This window comes from Leptosomus discolor, chromosome 6 (genome assembly GCF_034619465.1).
Source record: "Leptosomus discolor isolate bLepDis1 chromosome 6, bLepDis1.hap2, whole genome shotgun sequence".
Lineage (NCBI taxonomy): Eukaryota > Metazoa > Chordata > Aves > Leptosomiformes > Leptosomidae > Leptosomus > Leptosomus discolor.
The window spans coordinates 8,332,138-8,344,769 of record NC_141396.1 but is presented as its reverse complement, the minus strand read 5'-3'; the positions used below and the strand labels follow the sequence as shown (position 1 = coordinate 8,344,769).

Here is a 12,632-nt window from a genome sequence, read left to right as displayed (position 1 = left end):
ATACAGTATTTGTTAAGAGTGCACTTCTTACCGCAATGTGTGACGGAGACAGTGGAGTTATTCCAGGGTCTCCCAAACTTTTGGCTGGTGATGAGTAAGCAGATGTGGAAACTGCATCTGAAAGGAAACAAACATCCTTCAGTGCCAGTAAGCAGAATGAGCAGAGTAGGACAGTTGTTTTGCATACTGCTGCACTATTTTCCTGTTGTAATAAATCTGCTAAAAATGAAAGTAAATTCCACAGCCACCATGTAAAATATATTTTTTGCCCTTACAACATGTTGAGACACAACTGCAGTTTTGGTTTTAAAGTGTTTGTCTGACCTTCATGACTAACTTCCATTCTTTTGCCTATTACATTAGCATGTATAATTTAAAAAGAATTCCTAAATATTTTCAGAAGTCATAGTTGATACAAACAGTTTGAACACTATACACTTACATTAATGGCCTAAGATTTACGTGTATGAATGCAAAAACTAAACACGAGTTGTGAGATCAAAAAAAGACAGACGCATTTTAAGAAAAAAAAGAGGAGTTGATATCAATTTGACAACACAGTAAGAATAAGTTGTAATTATTCCATCATGAACCTTTATTCTGAAACTTCCCCAATACTGTCTATTTTTATTCTTCAACACACTCTGCACTGAAACATCTTGCAGCTGTTAATATTGCTGCAGGACAGAATCCAGCTGGGAAAAAGGAAAGTATTATTAACAAATCATCAAAGAAATATTTCTACCCTGAATACAATACTGAGATTTCATTTAAAGGAACATACCACATGGATGACAAACATTGTAAAGTACTATTTGTATTTGTCCTTGTATTTCACAGAATCACAGAATGTTTTGGGTTGGAAGGGACCTTAAAGATCACCTAGTTCCAACCCACCTGCCATGGGTAGGGACACCTCCCACCAGACCAGGTTGCTCCCAGCCCCATCCAGCCTGGCCTTGAACACTGCCAGGGAGGGGGCAGCCACAGCTGCTCTGGGCAAACTGTGCCAGTGCCTCACCACCCTCACAGTAAAGAACTTCTTCTTAATATCTAATCTAAATCTCCCCTCTTTCAGTCTGAAACCATTACCTCTCGTGCTATCACTACCTCCTTGATCAAGAGTCCCTCCCCACCTTCCCTGCAGCCCCCTCTCAGCACTGGAAGGCCACTAGAAGGTCTCCCCGGAGCCTTCTCTTCTCCAGGCTGAACACCCCCAACTCTCTCAGCCTGTCCTCACAGGGGAGCTGCTCCAGCCCCTGAGCATCTTCGTGGCCTCCTCTGAACCTGCTCGAGCTGGTCCACGTCTGTCTTGTGCTGGGGGCCCAGAGCTGGAGGCAGCCCTGCAGGGGGGGTCTCACCAGGGCAGAGCAGAGAGGGAGGATCTCCTCCCTTGACCTGCTGGCCACGCTGCTCTGGATGCAGCCCAGGATGTGATTTACCCCACTGATGAAAGAAAAGGCTTAATAAAATAATTAAGCACTGATGAGTCATATGGATTTATATGTAATATATTGTCTTATGAAGACTGCAGTAGTTTATCAAAATGGAAAGCAGAAAAGGTACCACACACCCTGTCCATGCTCATATCCCTCTGCCCCCAAATTTAAGCCTTGAGTTTACTGAATTCTCTTCTGCAGAATACAAGCTAATTAGATGTAAAGCAGAATTACTTAGTAAGTTTCTAAAGATTAATAATCATAATAAATATTAAATATTTCAACATATTTTTATCACCTACTTGTATGCATCACACAATAAAATGCGTATTTATGCATAGAATGCAATTCCTAGACATGACTGACAAGTCAGAGCTTTACTCTAAGATGATACAGGAGCTGCTCTCCACAAGAGACCTTAGAACCACTTAATGAAGAAACCTGTTGTTCCTGGTAATCATCAGCTACATGTTGTTTCCCAGGGCAGACAAAAATTCTGCAGTAGGCAACCATGGGATGGATAATCCACCCACAGGGAGGGGGAAAAAAAAAAAAATCTTTCTCTAAATCTTAGTATTACTCTTGTAACAAAGTTTATTTGTGTTCAAGTTATAATATGCACATTCAGCCTGATCTTCAGAAGCATGTGCAGAAGCAAAATATTCACATTTCCTATATAGGTTCTTAAGGAATATTTTATGTTACTCCTCTTGTGGTGAAGTACAAAAAGCCACAGGCCCAATATGACAAGCTCAGAATCTGCTCGTTTGTTAAGATATATTTGGATCAGATGCTGTTATCAGCCTCAGATGCTGTTATCAGCCTCCTTTGTGCAAGTTCTTCCTCTTTTCAAAACAGATTATTTTTGTACCATCAACATGGCATTTTTCATAGAATCGAAGAACAATATTTCAGCACAAGAAAAAAAAAGGAACTAGTAACAAAACATGTTCCTTGCATCCTGCTGTCACTCCTGACTGGAGCTGAACCAATGCTTCCTGAGCAGACCAGGACATGGCAATACTGACTCAACATCTCTGGAAACTGGGATGTTTCCCCCACTTAGGACGCTGGCTTTGAAGCAAAAAAATGTAGACATCAAATCACTATCTATGTGTTTCCAGTGCTTATCTTTGTTACTAATTCTTTTCATTACCCATTTCAGCGATCTGTTTTCCAGCCTGTCTTCAGTTATCAGCTGGGGTGTACCTTGAGAAGTTATTTATAGCTCTATATGCAACTCAGAAAATCCTGTGTGACAGTATACACATTTTTTGATCTCTCAGAAAGCAGTGATTAAATAACCAGTGCAATATTCATATTCATCCCATGAAACTGTACTCCCTTGGATGGTGTTTTATCAAGAATTTATTCAATCTTGTGATTTAACAAACTTGTGATAATCCAGAGGCGTAAAACATCTATAAGGACACTCACTGTATCCACAAGTATAAAAATATTTCCTAACAAACAAAAAACGTTAAGCAGAGATCAGGGGTTTGTCTTAGCTACCTGTAGAAAATACCACTTAAAACAGAAAACAGACTGAGATATCTTCACTGAAAATCTTTAAAATAAATTGTCCATTTCGGTTTCAGAATGTTCTTGAAACTTAGGGATGAAGGCTGGATTTGTGGAAGGGCTTACTTTTTCTAATTCTCATCAACTGCTCAACTCTGCCGGAAGGTGATTTAAAGTGATTTATCAATACTTTTTGACCAGAGGAAAAAAATCCTTCCAAACCCATGACCACTCTGCACTGTATTCACTGCTGCTCCTGCAGATACCCAGCTAAACAAGATAATTCTATGATGAGTTCTACACGGTGCCAGCCTAGAGTTTAGTGGGATCAAGAGAGGAAAATGATGGAAGGCAATGCTACAACCTCTGAAGCAGCGAACTAACCACAAGGTACTCTGACAGTGATTCTGCTGAGCTGCTATCATGTAGGCACAAGCTGCGGACGCATTCCATTGCAACTCCTTCCATGAGGCTACTAATCGTGTGCAATAACTGGGGCAGCCATAATTGTCCTATTGTACCTCAGCTGTTAAAAGAGGCCCTGACACTACTGGAGAGTTTGCAGAGCTAATAAACGAATAAATGCAGTTCAGAATACTGGGAAGTTAAAAAGTCATTTACCAGAGTGGTTAGCATTTACAGAAAATGGCTTGCAAACCAGTCACCCTGGATTTAATGGCAAGAGTTCTAATAAGTAGCGAAACAGTTGTTAAAAGCAAATGAAATTAGGAAATTTGTAGCATTACACTGTCTGCCCTATGTAAACTGAAAGGTGTTCCAATTTACTTGTCCATGTGGGAGCTCTAATATTTTGTTGAGTTAGTGTTTGCTTGGGGGAAAAATGTGCACGTGTCACAATATTTACGACTGTGTTCTGAAGAGTGGTAAATACACAGATATTCCAGGATATTTAAAAATCTTTCTAAAGGGCTGTGATTGGTTGATCTGAAAGAAAAAAAAAAAGCACCTGTTCCAAGCCAGAGAAGGGGACAAGGGTTGCAAGGAGCCTGATTTGCAATCATGCAACAACAAAAGGATGCCTAGCCTTTATGATTAAATTTGTCTTCTTACCAATTTAAAAATATATCCTGGATAGTATCACAGTATTTGGAACAATTCTTAAAAGCAGGATGACTTATTAAGGCTTCTGTAACAAAAAAAAAACCCACGATCAAGTAGTGTCCCACATAGCTCAAGTTCCAGCTTTATCTCTCATGTTTACAAAGGATCTTTATCTGTGTCAAGCTACACACTATGAAAAAAGCCATATAGCTAAACAGCATGCACTAAATAAACATTTAATTCTTGACAATTTGCACACCAAAACAAATGGAGGAATCTGGTTTAGAATCCAAATTAAAGTAAGTCTGCAATCACGTCGTTATTTAAAATACTATTTTTCTAAATACGATGCAAACTTCTTGAATAGAAATTCTTTAATTTACTTAGGAAACGGTAATATGAACATTAACCTGAAATATGACTGTCCAGATCAGGGGTTTGGATAATTTACTAAATGTGTATAGAATTAATTTGACCACATCATTACAATTTCTGACTCTAGTCCTAACCAAAGCAACTGCCAAAGAATACCTTGTGCATTTTCAAGCTGACTAGAAGAGGAAGGGAAAAAGAAGACTCCTATTTTTGGCATTTTTTTAACATTCAAAGGGTCCTATCTGATTTGCAGATCCCCAAACAATTGCAGAATTGGTGAAATTAGGAGGTCAGCAGACACTGTATTAATAATGAATCATGTCCATTATCATATTAGCTGCAATTGCTGGTTTACTAGATTTAATTTAAATTATTCCTTCTTTTCATCTAAACACATGCTAGAGTTTATTTTCTGTGGTTTCCCGCAATAGCTAATCAGTTTAGCTTTTTCTGGTTCTCAGTAAATGATCAGCCACATTCCAGATTTCAAAAAAATGCAATGAAGGATTAACCTTTAAGTGTCACAGAACACAGAGTAAAAGCAAAGCCCAGAGCATTTATGAAAGCTGATGCAGTGTGAATACTTCACTGACAGCATGATCAGCTGAATCTGATTTTCTAATAGATCTAGAGAGCAGGACCAACCTCCTTATTTAATTAGAAATATCAGTCAATGGCAGCTGAGATCCTCCGGAAGACTGTCAGTCTGTTCTGAATATTTGGGAGCCCCTGACACACATTCCTATTCAGGACTGGATAAATGAGTTTTAGTGAACTACTGAAATTATCAGACCTGGACCACTACAGTCCCAGATAATCAGTTGTAAGACACCATGCTTAAACCTGCTTTAAGAAAGATGACTGCTAAACCTCACAGTCACAAGTCACTAAGGTGATACTACAGCAAAAGTTTTGTTCAGCAGCTACATAAAATCTCCTCTTTTCTATTAAATTCAGCTTTTATTAAATATTATTTAACTTCATATAATTCAGCTACACCAGGCAGCAGCAAAATTTTCTGCTTCACATATTAGGGAAATTGTTCATTTCAACAGCAAAGTGGCATGCCATAGCAGTGGATTCTCTGCTAACAGAAGGTTCCCTGCAACCCAAGTAACACAGACAACAGAGAAGCTAAAGTTTTTGGAAGAGTGCGCTGTCTCTAAGTAAGAATTTAACATGACAAGTAAAAGCACAAATTCAGGAAGCAGGATATGCTGCTCAACAGCATAAAGCACAGATATGCAGTCAGGTCAGGGAAGGGGGAGATTTCTGACTATGTCTCTTGTCACCAGTTTATCATATGGAAAAGAAACAAATTAAAAAAAAAAAAAAGGAAAGAAGGTATCAAACCCCAAGTCTGCCACCAGAAACCCCAACATGGACCTTTTCCGACACACTCTGCAGTACTTCAGAGTCATGCCTGCAAACGAGAAGGCTTGGCCAGGAAAGAAGTGTACTTTCTAAATCTTCGCAGATCTCACTTCCAAGTGATGGTGAAAGGGACTCATTGTGGGCTGGATCTCCCACAGCTGTTTTGCAAGCCCGAAAACAGGCAGCATCCCTAGGAAATCATCTCTCTGCATGAACATGCCTGAACACTAGTGTGGATGTTATATCCCAGTCAACTTATATCCCAATCTTAAGTTCATTTCCATTTCTATCCTGACAGAATGGCCACAAACCCAATATTTGCTAAAGGCTTCTCATGATTTTCTGAATCAACGATAGGACCAATACTATTCCCTATTTCAGATCATACTTCTAGCACTTGAAGAAGTGCTTTCACAGTAGTAAGTCTTTTTTTTTTTTTTTTTTTTCCAATCCATAATGTACAATGCCATGAATTCCACCTACTGTGCAGATCTCAGCCTCTGGTTAATCTTGAGGACCCATGGGAAAGACCTAGATACCATGATCTTTTCCAGGATGTCCCAAATTCCCAACTGAAAATGCCTGTAGTACTCCACCCTGCCTCAACAGGAAAGCTACTTTTTGATTTGTATAATGCCCATCCACTGTTCCGTATGCCAAATCCGTCCAGCATCTCAGTTATTTGCAGGCTGATGGACCAGATGCACAGGGTAAGTCAGGATGCATCAGACCTACTAAAAATGCCACCACTGCAGCACATCTTTACGGCTCCAGATAAATCCAAGTTAACTGAATTTGCTGTGTACAGGCTGATCATTTTCACAGATCAAACACTTGTGCATATCTGATGGCCATTTTTCTGGCATTTCCAGCCCCCCAGCAGCTGGTGAGAGTGACTGCTGTATGTAGCTATGATCTCTGTCAGGCTGCTGGTCATACCAAAATCTTAGCCAAATTCTTCATTTTCCATTCAGGAAAAAAAAAAAAAAAAAAAAAAAAAGATGCACCGAGTCAAACATGGGTATAAGGTAGCCATCAGGCAATAAAAGAATGGGATTAAAAACCTCATAACATAACATATTGAGCATCAATAATAATCTTGCCACAAGCAAAGCTTACTAATGATGTTTGCACAAGAGGAAAACAAGGGTTTACCATATTGCTATTAGCTGGCAACTGCTGCACTGATGAAGAAAACCTTATTCAGCTTTTCCTATTGCTGAGATTTTGCTTTGCATTAAGCACGAAATGTCACAGCTTCCAAATGTAACATGACAACCTAGAGCATTTTACTGTAAATACAAAGATGGCCTTTGAAAATAACTATAGAACAACCAAAAAAAAGAGACTAAGAGAAGCAAATCCAAAAAAAAAAAAAAAACCTTAAAATATTCTTATGCGTAATAAAAAGATCCCATATTTCATATCAGAAGTAAGAACCTTCTGTTTCTACCAAGACCAATGACACCACTGCTGTTACCATCAGCGGAATCAGTTCTTTGTTTTAAAATGCCAGTAGGCAGCCAGCTGGTTTGCTGAAGACTGCAACACACTTCCCTTCTATGACTACAGCCACAGCTGATCTCCGATACAAACCCAAGCTTCCCGGTACCCTTTCATATTAACTGCTCACCCAAAGACCTGGTACTCATCGCACTGACACCAATTAGAGCACAGTGACTTCCAAAGTAAAAATCTCCCAATTCTTTGGACAAAATTCTAAAAATAAGACATGTTCCTCATTATAACTTTGACCTTTTTCATTGATGCTTTTACATTGCCTCCCGTCATGATTACGGTTTGACGGGAAGAATTACTTTTCCACTATGCTATCAAGCTTTCTAAGATAATGTAAGTTTTTAACATATTGTTAAGAGTACCAAAAAACAACCCCAGGTTTATCCCATCAACCACTTTGTGGATAACACTCATTTTTCTGCACCTGACCACCAAATGGAAACCAAAAAGGCACCATCTATATTCTGTGAACTTAATTTAAGATGAAAGAAACACACAAGAACTTGCAATAACTTTCTGAAAACCCCACATGGGTTATGTACACATCCTCTCTTTTTGACAGGATGTAGCCTAAACTATTTTATTTAGATTTGATCTGACCCCGCCAATGCTTGGTAGAACTTTCACACTCCCGTGCACACTTCAAAACTGGGTCTGTAAAGCCTCAGCCAGGTCCTTACCAACAGCTAAGTCTGACCTTAAAGCTGCCTCAAACTCAAACCAATTCATCATCTACACTGTAAGGTCTTAAATCCAGTTCCACCTTGAATGACCTGAGAGCTTTCCAGCTTTTGCAACCAGTCAGCTCCCTCTTCCCTTGCAGTCTTGATGTGGTTCCAGCTTGCTCCGCACCTGCTCACACCCCAGAGCCTGGGGTTTGGGGAACTCGCCAGCAGTGCCTTGCGCTCATCGCTGTCTTCCTAAATTCCAGCTCTTCCACACCCATGTACTACTGCCAGGAGAGACAAAGCTGATCCTGGTTTACACATCGGGGAGGGTAGGCTGCATGTTGTGATAAAGGTGGGTTAACAACAGATTTTGCAGCTCCAAGTAGTAGAAAACAACTCTCCAGGATCTTCCTAAATATTCCACGGATACAGTTCTGTAACAGACACCTTTAATATGCACTAACAAACCTTCTCTTCCTTCAACAAGCTCTTCTACGAACTTGCTTCCTTTGGGCTTCCTTGCATTATTTGCCTCTGTGCAAGCACTGTTTTCCTCATCTCCTCCCTCCTTGTTTCCAAACAGAAAGACATAAGAAACAGAAAACAACACACAGGTGTACAGAACCTAGGCTCTGTGAAAAGGTACCTTCCTAGAAAAGGTTTCCTGCTGCTTCCCCTTCATCACCACGTCTGTCATCATCTTGGTTCACTGCAAGGTTGTCAGGAATGGCACTAATAAGATTATGCTCTAATTCCCAGGACCACACTCATAAAACAGAACCATTTGTGATGCTAATCACTTTCTTTGGGGAAAAAAAAACCCACAAAACATTTACCAGCTGAGGGTGTGCTGGTCGGTTGTTTTTTCTTTTTAAAAAGCAAGATCAAAACACTAGAGAGTTATAAAAACCCTGGTTTACTGCAAGTTCCTATTTAAGAACCACATCAAGACACAATTGTATCCTGAAAACAATGCTATCCTAGATTCACCTTTCTAGATCAAGATATTCAAAGGAATATTATTCAAAGACTGAACAAGAATTACTGCTCAGCTTTTCCAGACCACGTGTCCAGCATGCAGCAATAAGAACACTTTTGAGGGTATTTGTTTACTGAGAAGGCAAAAAGGTTATTTTGTTATCAAGCATTCCTAGATTCATGAATGAATCGAGCTGGATGAATGTAGTGACTCCTTTTTCTTAAAATATGAATTGGAAAAAATACTTGAAAATGTTTGTCTTCTTCATTTTGATAGTCTTCAGGGATGCCAAGCATGATTCACACATTTTGTAGAGTCTTGACAAGAGAAAACAAACCTCTCTCGCCCCAAAAGAAAGAGGGAGGCAGGGTAAAAAGAACAGCCAAACTAGAATAACCACGACTTCTCACAGCAGTCAGCATGAGTGCTATATTCTTCAAGGCTATTAAACACAATTTTCTTCAAAGATAGGAAAACAAGAGAATATTAGTTGTTGCAAAACTAATGTTGCAAAAAATGGTATCACATTTGACAATTCATTAGCAGTCATCTGTGAATCCATAGTCTATGGCTATTGATTTAGCTTCTCAGTGACACTTTATAGCTAAATCAAAAGCAAGTTTGTATTTCTTTATTCTTTTTATTTTATGATCTTGAAACAGACCAACCATCAGACTTAAAGGAAAATACCTTACGAGGAGAGAAGCCATGGACAGGAGAAAGTACATGTTTAGGATTTGTAGAGCAGATCACAAAATCAACCAGTCTCTGACAAAATCCATTTCCAGAGGTTTTTATACTAGCACCCACCAGGCTTACATTCAAGCGCCATGACTGTGCATACACACCTCACGCTGACCAGGCAGATAACCAACTGGAAAGTTACACTGTCACAGCAACAAGCCAACAGTACAGCCTGCAAAGCAGTTCCTCTGGCTAAAATCATAACAGGACCATAGCTGAGTAAGCTAGAAAGCTGCTACAAAAGGCTGATTTTTGAATGCAGCAGTTCCATAATGACAATACTGAAAGCTTTTGTAAATGGCATGCCCTGCCGTTCTGATTACGGCATGTGCTCTACTAAGGTATCCATGGAAACTTGAGAAAGAGATGTTAAATTTGTTGGATCTGTTGCCAGCCAGCTAGTTGCCAGTCAGCCCAGTATAACCACAGGTATCTTGATCTTTAAGCGTGGAGAAAGCATCCAGAGTCCTCAAACGATGATGAAATGCACAAGATCAAATCGTCACAAGAATGCATTTCCCAAACAATGACAAAAAGGTGGCAAGGACGTACTAAAGAAACCGTGATTTTAATGTTGTTTATTATCTCTCAACAGAGAAAAATAGCCCATTAGCTGAAACAAGGAGAGAGCCACCCAAATACTCACTCTTCAGACCTCGCAGGAAACAGGAAAAAAGGAAGCGTGAATACAGACGCAGAGAGCCTCGTGAGGGAAGGCTGTGTGGGACAGGGGGACATGGAGTGCTCGGGACTGTAGAACCCTTTGGCAGAAACTGCTTCAGCTCTAGAGAGTGGTCCCGAACAGCACTAAGAACATAAGATGTATCCAGAAACGGACATATCAAAGCTGTGTTGCCAGATTATTCCCTATGGGAGAAGGCAGTAGCATAAGGAGAGTAATTTATCTCTGCTTCCTTCCCCAAGGGAACTAGTGCAGGTTGGGTAGGCTCCTGCAATAGAGACAGTTTTCCTTCAGAGGTAGTAAGTGAATAAACTCCCTCAGATGCCACGAAATCGCTGTTACGAAACACCCTTCACACACAGACTTCTTTCTGGACTCCAACTGATAACCGTTACTAGAAATCTCTCTCAATATTCCTCAGAAACTGCATCTACAGAGCACAGCCTGAGCGCGTTGACTTAGGCACTGAGGAACTACTGACAGAAGAAACAGCTATAAGAAAAACCCTCTCCAGGTCTCCTATTCTTATAAATCCAGGCGCCTTTAGAACTGATCCGTGTGCCCAGAGCCCTGCAAATCAATCACGACAGAGCTACTGATTTGGGCCAGCGAGCACCAAACGCCTCTCGCACACGACCAGATCACAGCAGCATGCTGATGACGGGGCACACCAATGCAGTTCATAAAGCTGCTCTCTGATGTCCTTGACACACCCTGATGCAGTCCTGAGAAAGGACATTTAGTCAAGTCCTTAATAAAGAACAAAGGCTTTCTAGCCTGAATGCTGGCCTCCATATTCTGAGTAATTTAGTTTATTTACTTGCTTACTTTGTTAGAACTGACTGCATTTTCCTTTTCATTTACATGAAAACCTTTCTCAAATCCCTCTGAGACTGACTTTGAAGGAATTTCCTGTTTTAATACTGATTACTTACACAGTTCACCACTGCCATCCTAATTTTAAAACACTGCAAAGTCACTGCTTTAATAGCAGTTATGGCAAAATTTAAAACTTGCATTTGTTTATTTTAAATGCATAACAGTATGTTTCTTAACAGCACAGCACATTGGCCATAGTTAACGTATTCTGAGTAATCTGAGCTAGGGAATGCTCTTTCTAAGATCAAAAATGTGCCTGGTCACCGAGAAGAGGCAGTTTCAATTTAATGACCCAGGAGCCAGGACACTTGTCACAGTGAAGAAGATCAAGTCTGCAGGTATGTCACAGGCATTTCGAATCACTGGAGTTCGTACTTGGCAGCAGTACTCCTCAGCACAACACCAACATCTGTGACCTTACATCATCAAACAGCTGCACACTCTTCAGTAAAACATCTGCGAGGCGAGCATACTATTTACCATCGCGACCGATGGACTTCAGAGCTCATTCCTGAAATAGATTCCAAGTCCTCCTGGTCTCTCTCACCATCGCAGAAATACAGCTGAACAAGCCTGCGCGACAGTGATGCAACCTGGAGCTTCACCCATTTCTGTTTTCAAGAAGGAAAGCTGTTTAATCGAAAAGTGACAAGTGCCGTACAGAAGCTGCGTAAGTAAGCAACTGAAGTCATGTACGGATAGACAAAATACTCTGAAGCTTTCACTAAGCTGCATATGGAAAACGTCAACATCTACTTTACCTAAAAAAGGAATAGATGCAAACTCCCCAAAAAGGTCACGTTGCTTCATACCCGATTAAGGTCATGACTGTTCTTGTTCTCCTACTTGGAAGTAGCATCGTTCAAGTGCATTGATTTTTATTCCTTTCACATTTCCCCTTACTGTTTACTGAGAGCCAGCATAGCTTTTTTAAATACCCAAAAAAGCCAATTTGCTCCTTCACTATACCTACAGACTAAAACAGCCACTGAGAGAACTTTATAAAACCATAAACGGTTTGCTCTTTGAAGTCAAATACTTGTGAAATCCCATCTGACACATCATCAAAAGGCAGAACCAATTCAGGTACAGAAAACTGAGGTGAAAGGATCCTTTGGATGTTATCGTTTTAAAACAAAAAGTATATTTTTAATATTTTTTTTTAAGAAAGGGGTGGGTGTTTGGCGCAATTACAGATAAGCGAAATCATAGTAGAGGACAACCAAAAGGAAACTAATCACCTAGAACAGCTTAAAAGAATAAGGAACTGGAAATTTTAAAACAGTTGATCAGATCAGTAGCTTTAAACAAAAAAAAAAAAAAAAGAAAAAATTCCAGACTTAATTGCAACAGCAGATATGACATCCAGAAGGCGCCTCAGAAGTTTCAAG

General features: G+C 40.0%; 1 protein-coding gene across 1 annotated transcript in view; it reads right to left on the bottom strand.

Annotated features, from left to right (window-relative positions):
• HSPA12A (heat shock protein family A (Hsp70) member 12A) overlaps positions 1 to 12,632 on the bottom strand; it is a 64,681-nt gene that overhangs the window by 43,912 nt on the left and 8,137 nt on the right. Inside the window, exons 4-6 of the mRNA XM_086466851.1 lie at positions 11,722 to 11,852; positions 10,327 to 10,487; positions 32 to 219 (exon numbers count right to left, since the gene is read on the bottom strand). Coding sequence (XP_086322977.1) covers positions 32 to 219; positions 10,327 to 10,487; positions 11,722 to 11,852 — 480 coding nt within the window. The remainder of the gene's footprint in view (positions 1 to 31; positions 220 to 10,326; positions 10,488 to 11,721; positions 11,853 to 12,632) is intronic.